The sequence below is a fragment of the Scardinius erythrophthalmus genome, assembly GCF_964197995.2.
Source record: "Scardinius erythrophthalmus genome assembly, chromosome: 14".
Classification (NCBI taxonomy): domain Eukaryota; kingdom Metazoa; phylum Chordata; class Actinopteri; order Cypriniformes; family Leuciscidae; genus Scardinius; species Scardinius erythrophthalmus.
This window is the reverse complement of record NC_138234.1, coordinates 30,211,147-30,234,104: the sequence shown is the minus strand read 5'-3', so window position 1 is coordinate 30,234,104 and position 22,958 is coordinate 30,211,147. Positions and strand designations below refer to the sequence as shown.

General features: G+C 39.3%; 1 protein-coding gene across 1 annotated transcript in view; it reads left to right on the top strand.

Moving 5' to 3' along the window:
- LOC308702213 (interferon-induced very large GTPase 1-like) overlaps nt 1-17,877 on the top strand; it is a gene marked incomplete at both ends in the record, with an annotated part of 30,827 nt that extends 12,950 nt beyond the window's left edge. The window contains 4 exons of the mRNA XM_081384878.1: nt 3,569-3,664; nt 3,727-4,381; nt 12,625-12,683; nt 13,147-17,877. Coding sequence (XP_081241004.1) covers nt 3,569-3,664; nt 3,727-4,381; nt 12,625-12,683; nt 13,147-17,877 — 5,541 coding nt within the window. The remainder of the gene's footprint in view (nt 1-3,568; nt 3,665-3,726; nt 4,382-12,624; nt 12,684-13,146) is intronic.
- Nucleotides 17,878-22,958: the final 5,081 nt, after the last annotated feature.

Here is a 22,958-nt window from a genome sequence, read left to right as displayed (position 1 = left end):
CCTGGTTATGGGGTGGGCAGCTAGCGGATCGTTAGGAAAGATTAGATGAATGTGATCATTTATGTTTGGGCCTTTTTTGGGCCTGAAATCGCTGATACAACCTTTAAAGAGGGCCAGCTAAAGCATTAAACTCAACTGTGTGCATGCATTTTAGACACTTACATTGTTCTTGCTCCATCCATGTAATTTAAAATCAGAATATGAGCATAGCTCACTTACATTCACTAAAATATTGAAATGATAGTGATACCAATTCAAAACACGGGCACCAGTGATTGAATGTCAATTTGTCAAAGCGTGGTTTGAACGCCTCGTCCCCCAGCTGAATTGGAAGTTTTGATTGGTTTAGCACCCGAGTCAGACCTGTCTGTGATTGGCTGAAGCGCTTCAGACCTGTCTGTGATTGTCATATAATTTTTCATAAGACATTTTTTTATGTCTGTAAAAAAAAAAAAAAATGAGGGACTGCTTGGCATGCCCTGATTAGAAAACAGTGCTAGTATTTGTTGAAAAAATACCATGTTAAGCCTGCATAAGGCCATGTTCAACAGGGCACACAGCATGAAAGTTTAAAAATAAAAAAAAATAAAAAATTAAATAAAACCTTCAAACAAGGCGTACGGAGTGAAAAAGACAGGAAGAAGAGTGGACGCTTAGTTCTCGTGGAAGCTGCGATCTCCTCTTCCAACGGGTGGCCAAGACAGAGTTAAAAGAAGTTTTTTCTCTCTTTATTGACTATTGTGTTATGAACACTATGAATTCGAGCATACTAGGTTCATATACTGATAAAAGGGGCGGAGTAAGAATACATCAAGGAATTTGAACTGTACTTAGCTAGATGTGGACTTTGGATTGGAACAATACTTGGGCAGCGATGGATGGCGGTTCACAAGCCCACAAGAACACAAGTACAGACAAGACTGCATATTGAGAAATGGCTGTTGAACATTTATGTTCACAAAACAACTTATGAGACAACTTTTAAGGAAGAAGGACAAGGTAAATATAAAACATCTCTTTTTCATGTTGTTGACACAATACTTTGCCCCCTTTAAGTTACTTAACCACTTTATGCTGTAAGAAAAAGTTAATTTCCTGTCAGGTAAATTACCACACTGGCAGTATTAAGTGAGGGCACATAACTGTGGTAAATTTACATTGCTCACGGTGTTCACCAGTGTTCACCAAAGTCAACTTTCCTCAGTTAATAAAGTTTCAATATTTGTTAACTTTATTAGTTGAAAGTTAATATTGAACATTTTGGTATGTAGGTGTCAAATTCCATAAGTAATCCATAACAGCATGTTATTAATCATCGGTTAACAATAAAACATGGCATAATGTACTATAGCTTTTTTATAGTTAAATCTTACAAATATTTCACAAAAACATTAGTGATTTGTTTAAAAATTTCTTCGATATGCAGTCATATGTAAAATTGTGTACAATCACAAAATGGAACAAACATTTTCATTTTCTGACATGTCATGTAACAGCTTTAATGTGCCCTTTGGGACTCAGGAGACCAATCAAGCTCTTTTATTGCTTTATAACTCAGGTTTGCTAGTTCAGAACACATAATGGGTGTCTGAAAGAGTATTACATGACACAGGCAGATTGTATTAATAACAAAAGCAGCCTTTGGGACTATATGTGCCTGTGGGACAATACAATTAACAATACTTTTATTTAATAAACAGGAAGTTAAATGGGTCTGGGATTTACCTAATTTACTTAGAAAAGAGACCATGTGATTTCCCTTACGAAAAATAAGTTTATTCTAGTGTGCTATTAGTATACTTCTTTTAAACTAAAATTAAGAAAGTATACTTTCAGTCTATGTTTTATGTACTTCTCAGAAATATACTTCAAATTGCACTTAAGTATACTTGACTTATACCGACAGAAAAGTCTAATGGCCTATACTTGTTGATCGAGATATACTTAAAAGTTAAAAGTATAATTAAGTATTCTAAGTATTCTTGGCTTGTACTTTTGTTTACTATTTTGATTGAGTAGTTTATTAAATACTTTTTTAAAAACATAATATTACACACTGTCTTATAAGCTAACATGGTCATGTTTATAATGTAACAAGCTTTCGGGTGGAAGAGCTTATAGAGTAAATAAAATAAGCATGAAACTGAACCTGATCTTGTACACAGCGATAATAATAATAATCAATTTATTCAAGTGTTCATTTAGTATACTTCTTTTCAACTAAAAATAAGAAAGCAGACTTTCAGTCTACATTTTATATACTTCTCAAAAATATACTTTATGTACTTCTCAGAAATATACTTAGAATTACACATGTACTTGACTTATAACGAGAGAAAAGTCCAAGTATATTTGGCCTGTACTTGTACTCAATCTTTTGATCAAGATATGCTTAAAAGTATAATTAAGTATTCAAAGTATTCTTGGCTTGAAGTTGTGTTAACTCTTTTGATCGAGTACCCTATTAAATATGAATAATATTGATTAAAAAATAAAAATATAAGTTTTGATTATATTTTTTATAATTTTTTGATTATTTTATTATTTTTGAATATTATTTTTTGAAAAAATGTTTCTAATTCTGTGTATCTGAATTTTTGTTTAGGCTAGTCCACTGGTAGTGTACATAGGAATTTACTTTAATTCTACTTTACTCATTGACTGAATTTTCCAGCTATCCATGTTTTCACTGTTATTCGGTAGGGGGCGCTATGACACATCTTCTAGTACAGAATCTCTGGATCAAAACACAGGAGAAGAAGAAGCTGAAACAAGTGATAGAAGATTGCTCACTCAAATGTAAAATAACGTGATCATCAAACCTTAAACAGCTTGTAAATCAAAACTGCTTAATGTTTCCAAATGAAATGAAGCGTAACCATGAAGAGGAAACGACTGTGAAGCTTTGGGGGTGATGGATTCGAACTAGTAGTTTACTGAGAGTACACTAAAAGAAAACTTGCAGGTATACTTGCAGTATAAAAATACTTAACTAGTGGTTTTCTGATAGTATACTTCAAAGTGTACTTTCATAAACTAAAAATTTGCTACAAGTATTAAAATAGTACACTTCTACTATACCCATAAGTTCACTTGCAGTACAAATGAGAAACGTAATTATGAACTAGTTGTGCACTTAAAGTTTAGTATACTTTTATATTCTAAAAGTGGGCCAATTTAGTCCCAAGCGGTATTAAAATAGTACACTTACAAGTTTACTACTAATACATTGACATTTGTATACTTACTGCATAATGTATACTTAAAAAATACTTGAACATTACTTAAGTATACTTCATAAAATGAACTTGAAGTATACTTCTTTTTTGTAAGGGTTATTAGACATCAGATTATGTTTCTGTAAACTGCAAATCCTGTTCGACTGGATCTAAACCTATACTTGCATGTACTGTAAGCAGGAAGAGTTCAAGTCATGACTTCATAACTCCAACATCCCTCAGATGGTGAACATATATAAATTATGTTAGACTTTAAAGAGAAATTAATGGTATATACACATGCTCTTATACCAAAAATTATGAAAATTAATTTACACTATCTTTTTCAGGATAATGAAGAGCCTGTAGAATTAAGAAGCATCTCCAAACTTGATGAGCACCTCGACTGTCTGACTCTGTTGAGTAGTATGCAGTCAGCAGTATGGGTAAGAAAACAAAAATATATGATTATTTGCATTATTGAATGAGAATTGTTCTTATGTTACAGCACATTGATGAATCTGAGAATGGCTCTTCTGTGTTCATTCTAGATCACTATCTGACCATTTTGTTATTTGGAAACTCTGCGGCAGTCCAGTTTCAACATGACAATATTCTTCTTGGAGAAATACAAGCAGGTATTGAACATGCAGCAATACCCAGGATTGTTCCTTTGCAGATGAAGATATCAGGACGTCATGTCTCAGTGATCAACATGATTGGCTTACATGAGACTGCACTTGACCTGGATCCCCTCACTGGTCAACTAGTGAGTGAAAATAAAATAATCTCCTTCATCTTTGTTGTGCGACTGGGTCAGCTAACAGATGCTGATAAGATGGGTATTGATTGGCTTCAGAGAGTATTTGGTGACAGAGTTCTTCAGTTTGTGATGATTCTCTTCACCTATGAGAGCGAAGAAGACTCTGACTCTATAATAGATGATCTGAAGAAAAACTCTGCTCTGGAGCGGCTGCTGACGAAATGCGGTGGAAGATATCATACCTGCAGCAAGAACATGACCAAACAGTCAGAGATGAGAGACCTGATAAGCAGAGTTGAGCATCTCTTTATTGAGAATAACCAGCAGTGCTACACAAGAGAGATGTACAACACTGCGTTAAGAAAGAGAGAAGATGTGCAAGACAGGACATATCAAAATGGTAAGAACACAGATTTGGTTTCATTGACGTTATGTTGGTTTTCTGACATGTTTATTTGCCTCTGACTCACACACTTCTATTCATTATTTACTACGTATAGCAGATACTCAGTCAAGCCAAGATTCAGATGCTAAATTCAACTTTTAATAAAATAATATAAAAACAAAGACAATCAAAAACAAAGAAAACTCTCCAGTTATTAACCCTTAGTTGTCCAATGTGTTTTGGGGGCTCTTGACACGTTTTTTTTTCAGTTGCTTATAAACATATTAATGGGAAAAATGTCATTACACTATTCAGCACAAACAGGGCTACCATAATATGTGAACATTAAGTATGTACATGCTTGTATTTTTTAGAGAATAATGTAGATGCATGGTTGCTGGAAAAAAAGTCTCTGAAATAAGGCCACAAAACACATACTAAATATGTGTCCACAAGACTTTTGACTAATGGATGTTGTAGCCTAGAGTTTTTGCTTCAAAACAATGTGAAAATCATCCTGCCTACTCATTCATACACAACTAAATCAATATATTGATGTAAATTTTGTAAGACCCTTTTGTTAAGAAAGGTAGTATGCATGAAGGCGTAATCGTGAATAATGCTGTGATTTACACCTGAGAAGACAATGAGCCTTAATAATAAGCCTTTCAGTCATGATGTGAGAGGGAACTACAAAAAAGAATGTGAGAACAAAAGAAATATATTTTGTTTGTAGTTTATTTAGAATATAGTTAACAATATGATCCATAATATAAATGACAGTCAAAGGCACATTTTGAGTACATAGTCATACCTGGAAACAAATCCTTTTCAAATATAGGCTATAGGCTAGATGGGCCATTCTTTTTCCACAAATTTTGTATGCATGGAAATTGTATAATACCCAAGGTACACATTTCTAGTAATTGTGCAGTTAATTATCATACTGTATTTTCAGAAAGTTTTAGAAACTACTAAACCATACTAGCCTGGCTAAAGTCAGACCTCTTTCTCATTGAGACGTGGTCTGGGAACCACATGTTCATTTTCTCATATTTGAGGCGTGGTTTACGAATGCCCAGAGCCGTTTATTGGGCGCTACGAATGTCTATCAAATGCGCCTGCACGTAGCTTATAGCCAATCGTTTCAATTATACCAGATGACGTATGTAGAGCGACAGAAATTCGACGAGGAAGAAGACGAAATAAACTTGCGTTCTAAACTACTTAAAACACTATCTAAGGCTGCATCGAAAGGTAACTTCGCGTCTGATGCCATGTTGGATCCATAGATATAAACAAACTGCTTCGGTGTGTCGCCTAGACGTCGTCATCGTCTTGCTGCTCCCTCCCCGTTCTGTGATTGGTCCCCTCCCTGAGGCAAAAATCTGGTCCACGGAATCCAGGCTGCCTAACAGCGTGAATAAAATTGCGCTGCGCGCAAGGCAGCATGGGGAAACCCAGGCTAAAACCATACTAAAATACTAATGATTTGCATAACTGTACTAACAGTTTGTTTATTTCCCCCAAATAAAGAATGTGTTGTCTTTTGTCACTATTGAATTAACATTATTATAATGCCCACTCTTTACAGAAAACATGATTTTTCTGATCTCATGTATATACAGTACATGCATTATTGCACAAAACGTGAACAAAATGTGTATCTTATATTTTATATTATATATTTAACAAATGAGCAGAAATTTTCAAACAAAAGCTTCATTGATGTGGCAGTATTCCATTTTACAGTAAACACTTCATAATCTCTCCAAAACAGGTCAACGAAATATTGTCTAAACATTCATATTATGTCTGTAACATATCGTTTTTATGTTATTAATATTGGGCATTTAAATGTTAATTTGCAGTTTAATATGTTGCTTATACAAAGACATTTTATTTCAACATACTTCTGTCAATTTCACTTATCTCAGTATAGCACTATGTTCACTAATGTAAGTGCATGTAGCAAACAAAAGCGTGCATATGCGCCCATTCATTCACTCAGAGACACGCATAACATGCAGGATTCATATATAAACAATATCGTCTTCGTTTTTATTATATATAAACAATATCGGTTTTACAGACACTTTCCATATCACGATTAGAATAAAAAACTTAACAATAAAAAACATACTATTCACAATCCTCAGCTGGATCCGTTGGTCCTCGAAATGAAACTGAAACCAGCACTTCTTCTGAGGTAAATTATTCAAAAATGTTATTATTTTAACACTATTATTATTCCTCACAGCATACCAAGATGGCGTAAAGTACATGAATCTGATTAAATTTGATGCGTTTTATCGAACTGATGTTGGCGTGGACAAGTTTGCATGGGTCACCTCAGATCATTTGTGTTTCAATTGCACGCACTCTTCGTAGGTGTGTTTACATTAGCAGATAATGAGCTGGCACAAGAACGACTGACATCTCTCTCTTTTCATGTAGATTTAGCAGAGAATATTTTTTTCGTTTTGAATTAATAATTTAAATGTAGACACTTAAATGTTTATAAAGATATACTGCTCGTGTCTGTGTGACAAGTATTTGCTGTGTTTTGTTTTAGTTTAGAGACATGTGCCAGAAAAAAGTTCAAGAAGACCGAGAGGCAGGAAGCAGGTGGACAGGTCCCAGATCAGAACAGTATGAGGGCGAGGGGGGTTAAGTCTCCTGGCTCCCCTCAAGAACTTGACGACTAAGTTGTTTCTTCTTACAGATTGTCTAGCCAAAAGTGGCGTGATTCACCACGATGGCTGCCACATATACTTTGAGTGAGGAAGGGGTACGCCTCTTGTCCAGCAGCTCCTGTAAAAAGGGCAGAATGGTCGATACCTCATAATAATAATAATTTGTTACATTTATATAGCATTTTTCTGGGTACTCAAAGCTCTTTACATATGAAGGGGAAATCTCCACAACCACCACCAATGTGCAGCATCCACCTGCATGGGGTTAAACCCCTACTCTTTTTCGAAGGACATCCTGGGATTTTTAATGACCACATAGAGTCAGGACCTTGAGGATTAGTCCACAAGAGGATGGGTTTTTATTTCGGACTGCACAGCAGCTAGAGAAGACCACTTAAGAGTTTAGAGGTGTCTTGTAGACGGTGCTCTTGTCTACACTATACTGGGAGCTGCAGAGGCTCCCGTCGAGGACCACAGATGTAGGCTCCACAACTTGGGTTTTCACAACAAAGGGGACCCTGTCACCTGAGAGAGAAGGTCTTTCCTCAGCGGAATCGGACACAGAGCTGACAGCTGTATTAGCTTGGGGAACCACGACTGGTTTGGCCAGAGTGGAACCACTGGGAGGACTGAACATCGGGTCTCCCTGATTCGTCTGATGGCCTGAGGTAGCAGAGCGATCGGGGAAAGCGTACAGGCAAGCTTTTAGACCTGGGCCAGCGCATCCTGTTCCCTTGAAAAAAAATTGAGCAATGAGAGTTGCCTTCTGAGGCGAAGAGGTCTACCTCTGCTCTTCCGAAGATCTCCCAAATCATCTGAACCACTTGGGGGTGGAGTCTCCATTCTCCTAGCGACACCTCCGCTCCTTGGTTTAAGCCTGCCTTACACGTGCACTTCAGGGAGCCCAGGTTGCAATGTGCCCATGGGAGGAGGGGTCTCTCCATGTTGTCTGAATGGATGAACACCTAGAGCCCCTCCAACGGCTGGCAGGAAGGTTTTGAGAACCAGGAAATCAGCCATCATTTTGAGGCAGTTGATATGCAGGCATTTCTCCAGGCTGGACCAGGAGCCAAATGCCGGCCTGCCCTCTCACAAAGCTCCCCAACCTGAGTTTCAGTTGTAACAACTTTCCTCCTGGATGTCAGTCCCAATTTCATGCCTGCCTGAAATAGGTGCGGGTCCCTCCAAGGGGCCACAGCTGTGACAGAGCGACGGTCCACCTTGAAGCAAAAACTTCCCTGACACCAAGCGTGTGATGGAATTCTGGCTTTTAACCAGTACTAAAGGGGCTGCATGTGGAGCAGGCCCAATAGCACCACAGAGGAGGTGGCTGCCATCAGGCCCAGCAACCTGGGGAAAGAAAGCCCCTATATCGAAAGACAACACTAGCTGCTGAATAATCAAGTGAGCAACTCGCCTTCTGGGAGACAGGTAGCTCTTGGCTGAGTTTATCCTGAGCCCTAGATGCTCCAGCTGACTGAGGTGCAGCAACCTGTGAGCGCTGAGGTGCAGCGACCTGTGAGCACAGAGCTCATGCTCCGACTGGACTAACACTAGCCAGTCAATGAGGTAGTTCATGACATGGATTCCCGTCTGTCTTAGAGAGGAGAGAGCTGCATCCATGCATTTGGTAAAAGTGTTTGGAGCCAGAGGCAGTCCGAATGGGAGGACTGTAGGTTGGTAAGCTACCCCCTTGAATGCAAATCTCAAAAATGGTCTGTATTGAGGGGCTATTTGAATTAGAAAGTAAGCATCTATCAGATTCACAGAAAAGAACCAGTCCCCTGAGGATCTGCTTCAAAGTCAACATCCTGAATGCTTCATTAATGCATGATTCAGGAGCCTGAGGTCGAGGATCTTTCTTTGGAACAAGGAAATGGCGGTTGTAAAAGCCTGACTCACTGCTCTCTGATGCGGGGAGTCCTGTGAGCAAATTGAAGCAAGTAGCCTCATTTTATATTATGCAGAACCCATTCTGACTTGCCCAGGATGGCTTCCCATGCCTGAAGCTGGGTGGCAAGGGGTCTGAGTTTTTCAGGTGGTAGTTCGCTGTACAGGGGCAAGGAACTGATGACCACAGAAGAACTCGCCTGCTTCAGTAGGAAGTGGCACATAGCCTGCGACTCCTTCTAGGCTGCTGTGAAAAGCTCAGCAAAGCCGTGCAGAACCAAATAGGTTTGAGGGAGAGACAGGGGAGTCAAGGAGGGCTGTCTTGTCAGCATCCTTGATCTCCAAGCTTAACCACAGATGGCGCTTTGAGCACCACTAAACAGGTCATCATGTGGCTGATCACCTAGGCAATTGTCTTAGTACCTCACAGAGCAAGGAAAGTTGTGCTGTGCAACTCCTTGAAAGCAGCAGGCTCTGGTCCGGACTTATCCATAGCGTGGAGGAGTTTGTCTTTAAACACTTGAAGGAACCCCATTGAATGGAGAGCAGATCCAGCTTGACTGGCCACAGTGCAGGTTTTGCAACGGGCTCCGTTAACAATGGTGAGGGTAGGCGAAGCAGAAGATGGAGCGCAGGCTGAGTAGGGGGCACGCCACAGCTGGTAAGTTCATCATGAACTAATGGGTTTGGTTCCTGGCAGGGGGCTCGCTGATGGCACCCCGGCTGCAGGAACCTCCAGGGCCGACCACTCTAAACCAAGTTTATGACAAGTTCAGGCCAGGCCCTTAACATCACCTTGCTCCTTAGGCGTTAGGGGGGTGGAGTCCTGCATGGAGTCCAACCACTCTGTTTTTAAAGCCGCCAATGTCATTGTGTGAGGCACGTGGGATATGGATCGGCGTGAGTTCACTCCATTGTTTATTCCTTTCAGGCTCCTGAGAATGAGAGAATTGTGGAGAACAAGGGGCAGAGATGCTTTCTTTAGCGTAGCGAGGCGAGACTTGTGCTCTCGCAGTGAGGGCGGTTCATCTTTGATGAATGGGCTTGGCATGGGCGCAGCCCTGGTAAGCGATGCACTCAGAGGAGCGATATGCTCTTTTAGAGTGAAATATGCTCTATTAGTCTCACCTAATAGTCGCAAGGGAGAAGCGCCATTCTCAGCTGTGAAGTTGTCAGCGCTGTTCTCAGCTGCAGTGCTGTCAGCACCACTCTCTTCTGGTCTTAGTGAGTGCAGCCACGACGTGGGCACGCCTCAGGCAAGCTATGCACTTGGTGTGGACATTTTGCATCAAACGTCGCAGCTCTTTTAGAAAGAAGTTTGCTCTTTTGTGCTTTGGCCCGATAGCCGCAGGGAAGAAACGCTGAGTCAGCTGCGAGCCGTGAGCTGGCCCCAGCCATTTTAGCAGTCGAAACGCCATAGTTTTGTGCAGCTGCACAAACGTTAACAAATCAGGCTTCAGTATTCGGAGAAAACGGATTTTCCCCTAAAGCGTGTTTAACGCAATGTAAAAGACTGTTTCTTAAAGGGAACCTAGAACTTCCAAAATCAGTGAACAGACTTGACCAAAAGAACGTTATACCGTGAAAAGGCTTTAAACAGAAATATTAAACAGACTATAGACTTATAGGGCCCTATCTTGCATAGGGCTCTTATTTTGCACCCGCGCAAAGCACGCTTTTCCCTCCACAGAAGCACGTCGCTAAACCAGGGAATGAACTTGCGCTCCCTGGGCGGTTCAGCGCAAAAAAAGGAGGCGTGTTCCAGCACAAACGTTCCTTCATGCTATTTTGCAGGTTTAGAAAACAATTGCGCCACTAACCAGGAAAAAATAGTTTAAAGTCAGTGGCGCGTTGCGCATGTTATTCATATGCTATTTTAAGGGCGCATGCTTGGCCATAATCAATGTAGCGTGTGCACAATGCGCATACACTTTGATTCTCTCATCTACACAGAAGCAGCAGTTTTCATTTTTGCAAATCATACATTATTATGATAGATAGATAGATAGATAGATAGACAATTTATTATAAAAGCATACATCTAGCTTACACATTTACCCAAATTATCATACGCCTGTTTAACCGAAGTTAATTTGGGTGGGTTTCTCTATCCCCAACGTCCCTGACGAGAGCGTTGCTCTCCTCGGCTGTGAACCGCTCCTGGCGCGCCTGGCAAATCCGCCGTTACAATAGGAATCCGCTTTAGAAAAAGCGCGTCTGCTCTTAAAGGGGTCATATAATGCCATTTTTGTACAAGCTAATATGATTCTTTAGGGTCTAAATTAAAATAAATTTTACCTGGTCAAAAACAGCTCTGTTTTCAGCACGCCGTTTCAGTGCATGTGTCTTTAAATGATAATGAGCTTTGCTCACCCCGCCCCTCTGTTCTGTGCGTACACCGTTTCTAACACAATAACCACGTGTTGTTCATTATAAACGTGGGATTATGAATTATATTGAGAATTTCGTACATAGAAAACATGCCGTAATGTACCCTGAGTGTAAACCTTAGACGCATTCATCGTGAAGCCTGCAGCAAGGTTTGCAAATTTCGCAAAGATTAATATAAATACTAATATAAAGGTTAATAAAACATTACACTCACATCTTCTGGAGGTTCAGCAGGAACACGTTGGTACCGATCCGTTTTTTCTCGTTTGTAAAGCTGTCTGGTGTGAAATGATTCGCGCAAACATGAAAGCACAGACGATCGTGGGGAATCCCCGTGAGGGAATCCCCGCGTCAATCCTTTGGGCATATCGCTTCAAAAACAAAACTCAGCCACTGCATCTTCAACGGCTCGGATTTAGGAACATCCAAATGACTGCTGTGTTCCTTATTACATCTAAGAACAGAACACCACAATCGCTTAGACGCCATTCTGCTCCAGCATAACAACAATGGCGGACTACTATGACGACGGCTGTCACAGCTCGCTCAGGGCGGGTCTTGTGTTGAAACACGGCTGTCAATCACAATAGCGGGAGGGGCGTACGATCTTATGACGTCACAATATCGAACGGCTTGATTTCAGAGAGGGTCAAACATATAAGGAGATTAAAACAAAACCACTGGATGGATTTTTATCATGATAGGATGGTTGTGTACAGGCACTGCCAACAGACATTTCAGTGCAATCAACTTGTAAAAGTGCATGTACCATTATATGACCCCTTTAAAGGGAATGTGAGATGACGCTCTGATTGGTTTATTTCACGTTACGCCCAAACCACACCTATGAATAATGAAGCTACTTCAGACCAACCCATTTTAGATTTGCGCCTGGCACAAGAGTCATTTATCCCGCCGGGAAAATAGCGACAGCGCCAAGTCCCGCCCACAAAGTTACTTGCGCTTTGCGCTTTGACACTTGCGTTTCAGATCGTTAAAATAGGGCCCATAGACTCCAATATGTTGCTGTTATGTTTTATTTAATTAGACAATATAAGTTATACTATATAAGTTATATAAGTAACTTACCATCCTAAATTACACTAGAATTTTTTAAGTTCAAAATGATGTTGGAGATTAGGAAAACTGTAGTCATATCAGTTTTCAACAACAACAAAAAAAATGTTAAAATTTCTTTTTAGAGCAGTTTTTTAGTTTGCTTTAACTTAAAATTTCAGTGCCATTTTAATATTTCTGTCACCTTTTCTGTTCTGTCACAAGATGAAACCACAATTATTGAAAAGGATATGGACTACACCTCAACAACAGAGAGACAAGGGGTAAGAGTTGAGTTAGTCTAAAAATAGAAAAGGAGCCGTAGTAATTCCGTGGATGTAGACATAAAGCTTATAAAAGTGTTTATTTATCAAGTGGTTCTTTATTATCATTCCTTAGCACAGTTTCTCTTGACCTTTTATGTTATGAGTTATTTTTATATTTACTGATAAATGCATTGCAAAGAGTATTTTTTTTTGTATTTTTGTCACATTTTCTCAGCAAACATTTGAGATATTCTGCCTTTATAAAAACACTTACATAGTAATCTTAAATATATGATTTTGCACATTTTAACTGTCATGTGCACTACTTTCCAAAGACAGCTAATCACGTGCACAGTTTGCTAACGGGCATGAAGGTTTCTTTCCAACAATTACTGGTTGTACTAAAATCCAAAGGTTCATCTTTATTTCAGTAAATTGTAAATTGTTTTAAACTAACTTCCTTGTGCTGTATATTTCTCAGGGAGAGAAACGATCAATAGATGCTGCAAGATTGGATCAAAAAGGAAACGGAAGGAGGGATAAAGTAGAGCATCTATTTCACAGGCTTCATCTTGCTAAAAGACATCCCTTTAAACTAAGAGCTGCAGATGTTCTTCAACTAACTAAACATTCATTAGAGTCTTGTGAGTCTTGTGCTGAGGAGGACCTGATTCAGACTTTCCTACAAAAACTGCTGATGATGAACTACAGAGCAAGATACATTAAAACTATAGATTCACAGGATGACAGACAACAAATAAACAATGACTTAACCGAAGATGAGGGTGATGCCGATATTTTCAAAGAAATATCTTTGTGTCCAGCAGAAACAAACAGAAGAGATGCTATTCACCCAATGGATGTTCAGATGGCCGTGATTTATTATGCTGATAGTTTCCTAAAGCAGTTGATGGTGACTAAACTGTCTCAGTGTCAGTACGCTCTGCCTCTGCTTGTTCCGGATCCATTTACACAAGAGATTGAGTTTCCTCTCTGGACATTCAGACAAATCAACAAGAGCTGGAAAATGAAAGATACCAACAATGAAATCATCAGTAAAATCCAACCAGTCTGGAAGGCAAAAACAGCTATGGTGGCTTTCTTCAGGTTTGACTCATTGTCATCATCCAAATCTCAGCTGATGAACAGTCTGATCAATGAGAAACACAACACATTCTTCCACAGGAACTGCACAGGCAGCAGCAACACCAGAGTACTGATGGATGGAGTGGTGGAGATCGCCTGGTACTGCCCTTCTGGGAAAGACACAGATACATTTACTCAATGTGTTGCGTTCTGTAACCTTCACGGTGATGCAGGAGCCAACGAGAAACAGTTGCAGATCCTCACTGAAATGTCCTCGGTCAATGTTGTTATCCTACCACGACTTGACCAGAATGACAAGAATGCAGTTAAGATCCAAAACCTGTACAAGGACAGAAAGCCACTAATTTGTCTTTTTACTGAAGATGAATCAAGGTTAACTGAAATGAGGAAAGGAAAATACAAAATTGGACTAAATAAGAGAAATCAGTCAGATGTATCTGAAGAACTCATACAAGCTATAAATAAATGTCTCTCATTTTTTTCATCACAATCATCTTCTATTTTCAGTCTTGAATATGTGTCCAAACACTCAGGTGTCAGAGTAGATGAGGATCATGACAATGACTGCAGAAGAGGGAAAGAAGCAGCCCAGCAGATGATGGGTTTACTGGAGAAAAAAGATCTGACAGAAATCAAAGAATTATTTCTGCCCTGTCAGGGGAAACTGTGGCATCAGTGGTGTGAAAAAAACAAAGAACTACATCGATCTCAGGGGAATGAAATAGATGTAGAAACAAAACAGAAACAAGAAATGAAGATAATCCGTAAACAGCAGCATGTGCTGAACATTGGTGACTTCATGAAGTTATTTATTACAGAAATGAATTCACAATCTCCATATGAGAAGACTTTTTTTCTGAAATGGCTCGCAATCCTCCTGGATGAATATACCTCAGCTGACCTTTCTGCTCTACATTATAAGTATGATGAAAAATGGTCAAAAGTCAGAGCTGAGCAACAGATGACCAATGAACACACAGAACTTGATAGGATATCAAAAGAACTTCAAGCTGCAACCTTTGGCTTGGAGCACATCCTGAGAGAGATCGGTCAGATCTATGAATCATGTAAATCAGTGAATAGTAACAAGAAAGGCCTGCTGTGCAATTTCTCTTCTCTCCCGAGTCTTGCCGCAGAGATGATGATCTCTGGATTTCCACTGGAGCTGATGGATGGAGATGCTGCTCATGTTCCTGTGGTCTGGGTTACTGCTGTTCTACATGAACTCATCAAGACATTGGGAGACAAGAGAGTCTTTGTGCTGTCAGTTTTAGGGATTCAGAGCTCAGGGAAATCCACTATGCTGAACGCCATGTTTGGACTACAGTTTGCCGTCAGCGCTGGCAGGTGTACCAGAGGAGCTTTCATGCAGCTGATCAGAGTGTCAGAGGAGATGAAAGAACAGCTGAAGTTTGACTATATTCTGGTTGTTGATACTGAGGGGCTTCGTGCTCTAGAACTGTCTGGAAGGTCAACAAGACATCAGGACAATGAAATGGCCACATTTGTTGTTGGTCTTGGTAATCTGACATTGATAAATGTCTTTGGAGAAAGTCCATCCGAGCTGCAGGACATTCTTCAGATCGTTGTTCAGGCCTTCATGAGGATGAAGAAGGTCAAACTGAATCCCAGCTGTATGTTTGTGCATCAGAACGTTTCAGACATCACAGCTGGAGAGAAGAACATGGAGGGAAGGAGACGGTTGCAGGAGACGCTGGATGAGATGACCAAACTCGCTGCTGAAGATGAAGTCTGTGATGCAGAATGTTTCAGTGATGTCATCACTTTTGATATACAGAAGGATATAAAGTATTTTGGACAGCTCTGGGAAGGCAGCCCACCGATGGCACCACCAAACCCATCATACTGTGAAAACATCCAAGAGCTAAAGACAACTTTTTTTGGACATGCTTCAAAATCTGATGGGTTAGAGTTGACATGCCTAAAAGATCGTATTAATGATCTCTGGGAGGCTTTATTGAATGAACGATTTGTATTCAGCTTCAGAAATTCTTTGGAAATCGCAACATACCGAAAACTGGAGACAGAATACAGCAAGTGGTCTTGGAGTCTTCGCAGTGCCATGCTGGAAATAGAGAACAAACTCTACAACAACATAGAAAATGAAACCATTGATGAGGTGTCAGAAAGTGATCTTCAAGGAAAACTAAAAGGGAAAAGTGAAGAAGTAGAAAAATCAATGTCAGAATTTTTTGAGAAAGACAAAGATAAAGATATACTGATACAGTGGAAAGCATCATTTCACATCAAAATCCAAGACCTTCAGGAGAACATTGTGAGAGAAACAAAGAGGAAATTAAATGAGATTCTTCAGCAGCGAGGTATGAAGAAAAAGATTGATGCTCAGAAAACACGTCATGAAAATACTCTCTTGGAAAAGAGCAAAGAACTTGCAATAAAACTCAAAGACAAAGCAAATGATGAAACAATCCTGAAAAAAGAGTTTGATTCATTTTGGGAAGAGTGTGTTAACAAGATTAAGACAGAAACTCCTACAATCAAAAACATTGACGTATTAAAAGACATGGAACAACTTCTCAGCAACTATGCAAGTTTCCCTGTAAACGCCTGGAAGAAGAGCAGGGATATTTTATCTGTGAAGAGTTATTTAGATTATGTACAGTTAAAGAAGTGTAGCGGAATTGTACAACATGCTAAAAAAGCCTTCAGATCAGCTCAACTAAAGTTTGGTAACATTGAAGTTGAAAACCAAATTAGAACCCTAGTCAATGACATTGCTCATCAAGCACACACAATGATCATGTCGTATAACATTGCAAAGATGGGCTACAACAAAACCTACATTCAAGAACTCGCAGATTATATCAAAGCCAGAGTAGACGATTATGAGCAAGGTTCCAGGAAATATGTGTTCACAAAGGAATTTTACATGGACTTGGTCATTTCCATCTGTAAGAGAGAAAACAAGTTAATTACTGACCAGCACAGAAAGTTCAGGGAAGCCAACGATCCTGTTTTCTACTTTGAAAAGAAGAGCAAAGAGTACTACAGTATTTTCCAGAAATACTGTCAAGGTGCAACATCAGCTGCCATTTTTGGTGAGATCATCTGTCAGAAACTGAAAGAGCCCATTCAAAAGAGTGTCTACAAAGATACTGCCGGAGATTTGACTAATGAAATTAAGACAAACTGTGAATCGTTAAATGGAAACAGATCTAAACTAGAGAAACACATCCTAAAGACTCTGGCCGAAGAGGAGGATTTTGACAAATACATTACTTACATTTACAATCCCAAAGATCACTTCAAGAGTTTCATCAAAGATGAAGTCAATCGGTACATAACTGATAACTTCAGAGTCAGTGTTCGGCCTAAGATGAAGGAGAACATTAAACTCCTGCAGCAGAAGATCATGGCAGCGGCTCACAGAGCAACTAGACTGGTTAACATGACCAGCGGAGATGTTCAGAAGTGGTTAGATTATTTCACACTGCAGCTCTCAGATGTGCTGATATTCTCTGTAAAGGACCTCAGCGGAGTAAGTCATGATGGAGTTGATGATTTCAAACTCCTGGAAGATGTGATAAGCAAAGAACTTGGTTCAGTGTTATCTGAAATACAACATAAATTCTGCACAGAGACATTTCCAGAAAATCTGGAACACAAGGACAGACCAGATGAGATTCTGATTGATCATCTCAGTCAGTGCTGCTGGGTTCAGTGTCCGTTCTGTGCAGCCACTTGCACCAACACTGTAGAAAACCATACTGAAGATCACAGCGTTCCTTTCCATCGAGTGGATGGACTCACTGGATGTTGTTATGAGGAAACAGAGTGTCTCAGTGCAGATTTTTGCACAACATTAGTGAGAACTGGTAAAATGTTCTATACAGGTCAGTGGATTCCATGTAGAGAATACAGAAAAGCAGGAAATGTTTATGCAGAGTGGAGCATCACCCCTGACTTCTCTGAGCTGCCATACTGGAAGTGGTTTGTGTGCAGATTTCAGAAAGATCTGGAAGAATACTTTGAGAAAACATTCCACAGGTGGGATGACTTTTCATATGGATGGAGCCAATACTCAAAAGAGCAAGCCATCGAGAGTTTGGATGATTACATGTAATGACAAATGAAAATGAGTCATGTGTAGGTCTAATTCATTGACCACAGTTTGAAATGAGCTTCTGAAATTTTGTTTTTTTCCTGTCTAGAATCTTCTGTTTTTTTTTTTTTTTTTTCGTCCAATAAATTACATTCAATATGACACTTACAGTAGGAAGTAGTTCAGAAATAATTATGTTAGCTATTAAGCTATTATCAAAGATTAAACAAAAAATATGAATGTTTGTTAATTAATAAGAGATTAAAAGTTTTGTATTTTATGAGTGAATAAAATATAGGTGGGTGACTATATCTAATATTGTGTTCTCGTATTTAGAATATGGAAACTTCCTCAGGAAATTGATAAATATTTAAGGTGTACTGAGTATAACAGAAGCTAAGAACATTATTGAGTAAATGGTAACAAAACTAAAATAATAACAGTTCATGTCTGCAGTGTGCACTGGGACATTTGAAGAGTTCAATGACTTGATAAAGTGCCATCAGTGTATCTTCACTGAATTGTTCTAGAATGTAATTTGTTCCCTGTTGTAATATTAATTTATATGTGCAAATTAAAATAAATAAAATTAAATGATTTAATCAATAATAATATTTAACTGTGATTTTTACACAATGTAGAAAATGTGTTGATTTGATGACTCTTCGCTTTGATTGATCGCGTACACCATTTATCTTGTTTAAAGGGGTGGTTGATTATGATTTCACTTTTCTAACTTTAGTTAGTGTGTAATGTTGCTGTTTGAGCATAAACAACATCTGCAAAGTTACAACGCTCAAAGTTCAAAGCAAGAAATTTGATTTTAAAGAAATAGTTTTTTTAGGACTACAACAAACGGCTGGTAGAGACTTCACGACATTCCTCCAGGGTTAGTGACATCACTAACCCTAAAATGTACATAAACCTCTTTTTTTTTACATAAACTACATTTTAGTGTGTGTCTGCATGAGATAATCGGAGCTGCTAACACACACACACACACACACACAGCTGAAGCTCCGCCCTTTGTGCCGGGAGCAGCAGCTCATTTGCATTTAAAGGGACACACACGAAACGACACGTTTTTACTGACCCTCAAAAAGGGACAATTTTAACATGCTGTAAAAAATTAGCTGTGCAGTATTTTTAGCTAAAACTTCACATACACACTCTGGGGACAACAGAGACTTATTTTACATATTGTAAAAAGGGGCATTATACCACCCCTTTAACACATTCATTTTGTCATCATTTGCTATATCCAGCAAAGAAAACCATCAGTTTGAATGGTGATTCTCACAACACTGCATTTTCTGTATGCTTTTTTTTTTCAAGCTAAATTTAGGCGTCTTTCCAAAAAAGGAGACTAAAAAAAAAAAAAAACCAAATAACCAAATGATATAAGGAGTCCATATAATTTATAAATGTTTACACACCAAAGCACACACAAGAAAAAAGGGGAAAAAAAAAAAAACGGATCAAAACTTTTTAGAAATCATAGTGTATAGTATGTGTACAGTGAACAGCAAAGAGCTTGTTTACAAAATTCGGGCATGTTGGGCACTTAGGGCTGGGCCAAGATGCTGGACATAGGTAAGTCTGCTGTATATATATATATATATATACCTCCAATCATGCTAATTATGTTGATTAACTGAACATGCTCCTCCTGTGCTAATTTGATTGTTAATAAAACATAATAGCTGGATAAAGCATACCAGCATCTCGCTAGTAAAGTTTTGATGGATGAGGATTGCAATCAAGGTAAAGAAGATTGCGTTGACGTACAGGAAGAGGAAGAGTCTGTTACATTGATGTGCCGTAAAATGTGCGCTCTCAACACACTGATCACATATTGTATTTATCTTTTGTCCTTGGGGAATCTCCAGGGCATTCTGTCGGCATAAGGAGTGATTCTCCTCAGCCTAACACCGCCGCCAGATAAACTTAGCCACCATGTTAAGTCTGTGTCTTAAGAACCAATTTGACCAACTAGAAATTACTCAGGAGGTAATCAGTCTTACTTTTCTTGATTCAAATTAGACCGATCTACCTTTTCAACTTTAAAAAGTTAGGTCTTAAGGAAAAAAATAGATGACTATCCTTTAAGACTACTCTAAGCATTTTATGCAACCAGTCCCAGATCGCAAAAAAAACTTATTGTCAATGCCGTTCTGTGATCTATCAATAAAATAGCTTGCAAACTGCAAAGCTATGACAGAGCTTCTTTCTGTTTTGAAGTAACCTAAACTCACAGCTTCACTATTAGACACTGCTCAGACCGGTAGGAATAATTCACACACGCAATTGGTCTCTCACTAATGCATTTAAATATATGTTATCTTATTGTGCTATTTATTTTTTTATTTTTTTATGATTTAGAACGATCAGATATATGTAAGAAATGTAATGACCCATGGACAAAATAACTGAAAAAATGATCTGCTATGTCAGAGCAAATGCCTTATCTCACCACCCGAACTTTAACTTTACTCACTATCTATTTGTCCAGTCTTAAACACGTTTTTTAACCTGGCGTAGAGAGTTTCTGCTCTCCCAAAATATAAGTAAGGGATAATGTACATCCAGCCGGTTGTTCTCTCAAAATAAACCCATTACAGGGTGATCAGGTCCACGACGCGAAGCGGTCCCATTATTCCGCTTATTACATGGCTACTTGCCACATAAATAAATAATTAGACACGAAATATTGATCTGAGTTTAAATATTTAATGAGCTCTTTAAACGCAAAGCTTCCACGGAGAGAGCAGTTGCAGCACGACAAGTTCAAGTAGACGGACATTCAAGAGATATGGTACAGTCATACCACACAGCATTTCGCCACATAAATAATTATGGAGATAAGAGATATTGATTTCTGATTAAACTGTTTTAAAATCGAACCTGTTTGTATCTTATAATCCAACAGTTTACAAAACAATAGTCACAAAATGGCAGCAGCTGCATTTGTATGAAACAAGAGAGAGCGAGTCCACGATACTGGATGGAATAATTAAATAACTGTACACAAAATATTGATTTGACTGAGTTTTAATATTCTATTAGCTCACCAAATGCAAAACTTCCACAGAGAAAAAACGTTCCTCGCAGGCGTATAGCACTGCTGACTTCAGTAACCCGGATGAGCCTGCGTTATCTGTTTTGAGCATAGACAATATAAGAAATGGACACAGCGACCTCATAGATTTCAACGGAGAAAAGTGAAGTCAATTAGAAGCACTCACTTCCTGATGACTGAGCGTACTGCGCAGACTCAAACTGAGTCTGACAGTTGTAAGTCTTCTAGTAGCTGTGCCAAGAGAAATCTGAATCATTCCCTTCCAAATCTTGCAGAGACGGAGAGCTTGAGTAGGAGAAGTCCATGAGCTTGGAGCAGGAGCAACTTTATGACTCTCTATGGGCTTCTCCCTTGACTTTATCAGACTTTTTGCCTCCACGTCCCCCTGATTGACTGCGAGCTTCTCTTCCTGTCTATACGGTAATTTCTCTATTGTGCGTTGGAGAGTCGTGTGGTTATGACGCAATCGTTAGCCTATTTTTACAAAAACTACTTCTTATGCCATAACGTAAGATACAAGGTAATGGTGTCATGATGGTGTCTCCCTCTTGTGGCCACTTCTCACACTTTTTCACCACACTATCACCCTGGTCTCATCAGTACCAGCTGTTCCCATTTATCCTTAATCTCCGCTCACTCATCTCACCTGTTTCCCCTTTCCCCCCTGATGTTTCCTGCTATTTCTAACACTCTCTTTCTCTGTTTCTTTGTCAGTTTATTCCGATTTATCTTATGCAGAGGACGTATCTCTTACCTCTCTTATCAAGCGAATCTATGTCCTGTCCTGTCCTGTCCTGTCCTGTCCTGTCCTGTCCTGTCCTGTCCTGTCCTGTCCTGTCTTGTATGGTTCGTGTGGAAGTATTCTCTTCCTATCTCATGCTGGCTCACTGAACTCTGCCCTACCAATTCAGACGCTGAGTTCCTGATCAAGACGCGGTATCCAGCCAGAGGTATCTTCTCTCTACTGTCTCCTCTTGGAGCACACTTCGCCTGACGCCTGCTGCGCACCCTGAGTTCCTGTCGTTTCTGCTTCCAGCAGTTTATGTTGATTTCTACAAAGCGAAGTTTTCAGTTGACTGTTTCCAGAGAATACTGTGAAGATTTGTTTCATATTACTTCTGTGAATCGCTTCTCATTAAAGACTGCATATTGAGAATCTCGCATTTTGGTCCTTCATCTCTCCTCATCACAAACGGAGCCTTTTATACATTGTCGTGTTTCTTTAGAAATAAACAATGAATAAATAGAGTCTTTAAATGTCTCGGATGTAAAGTTATTCGCTGTCAAAGTGACACCAAAATGAATGGGAGTAAATGGAATGCTAACAGCAGGTGACGGCTTGCTAACCAATGGCGGCGCCCAGGGAAGGTACGCTTTCCGGGTGCTAGATGGCACTATCAATCATAATCAAGTATTCCACAGAGCCGTGTAGTAATTTGTGATAAATCTTCAATCTGCTCTCACAGAGCCTGACACAGTAGACCAATGGTTCCTAAACTGAGAGTGGCGTACCCCTGAGCATTTAACATCCTTCTCTGTACCCTCTCTCTTCCACTGAGACTGCAATCACACCTTTTCCATTAAAGGACTATATTTGCCCCTTAAAGGGGTGGTTGAATGTGATTTCACTTTTTTAACTTTAGCTAGTGTGTAATGTTGCTGTTTGAGAATAAACAACATCTGCAAAGTTACAATGCTCAAAGTTCAATACAAAGGGAGATATTTGCTTTTAAAGAAATCAATTTCTTCTCGGACTACAGCAAACGGCCGGTAGGGACTACAAGACATTCCTCCAGGGTTAGTGACATAACTAACCCCAACATTTACATAAACCTCTCCTCTGGGAACACAATAAATAAAGGGAGCGAGGCCATTTTATGTTGCTTTGGAGAAGAGTTGTTGTGGTAGTAGAGTGTCGTTGCCGCCATGCCGTCGAAACACTGCTATTTTCACCCAGATTGCAGGTACACTTTGTTTAGTCTAAGGATGTTGGAGTTAGGGAGCAATGGTTACATTTTTTTTT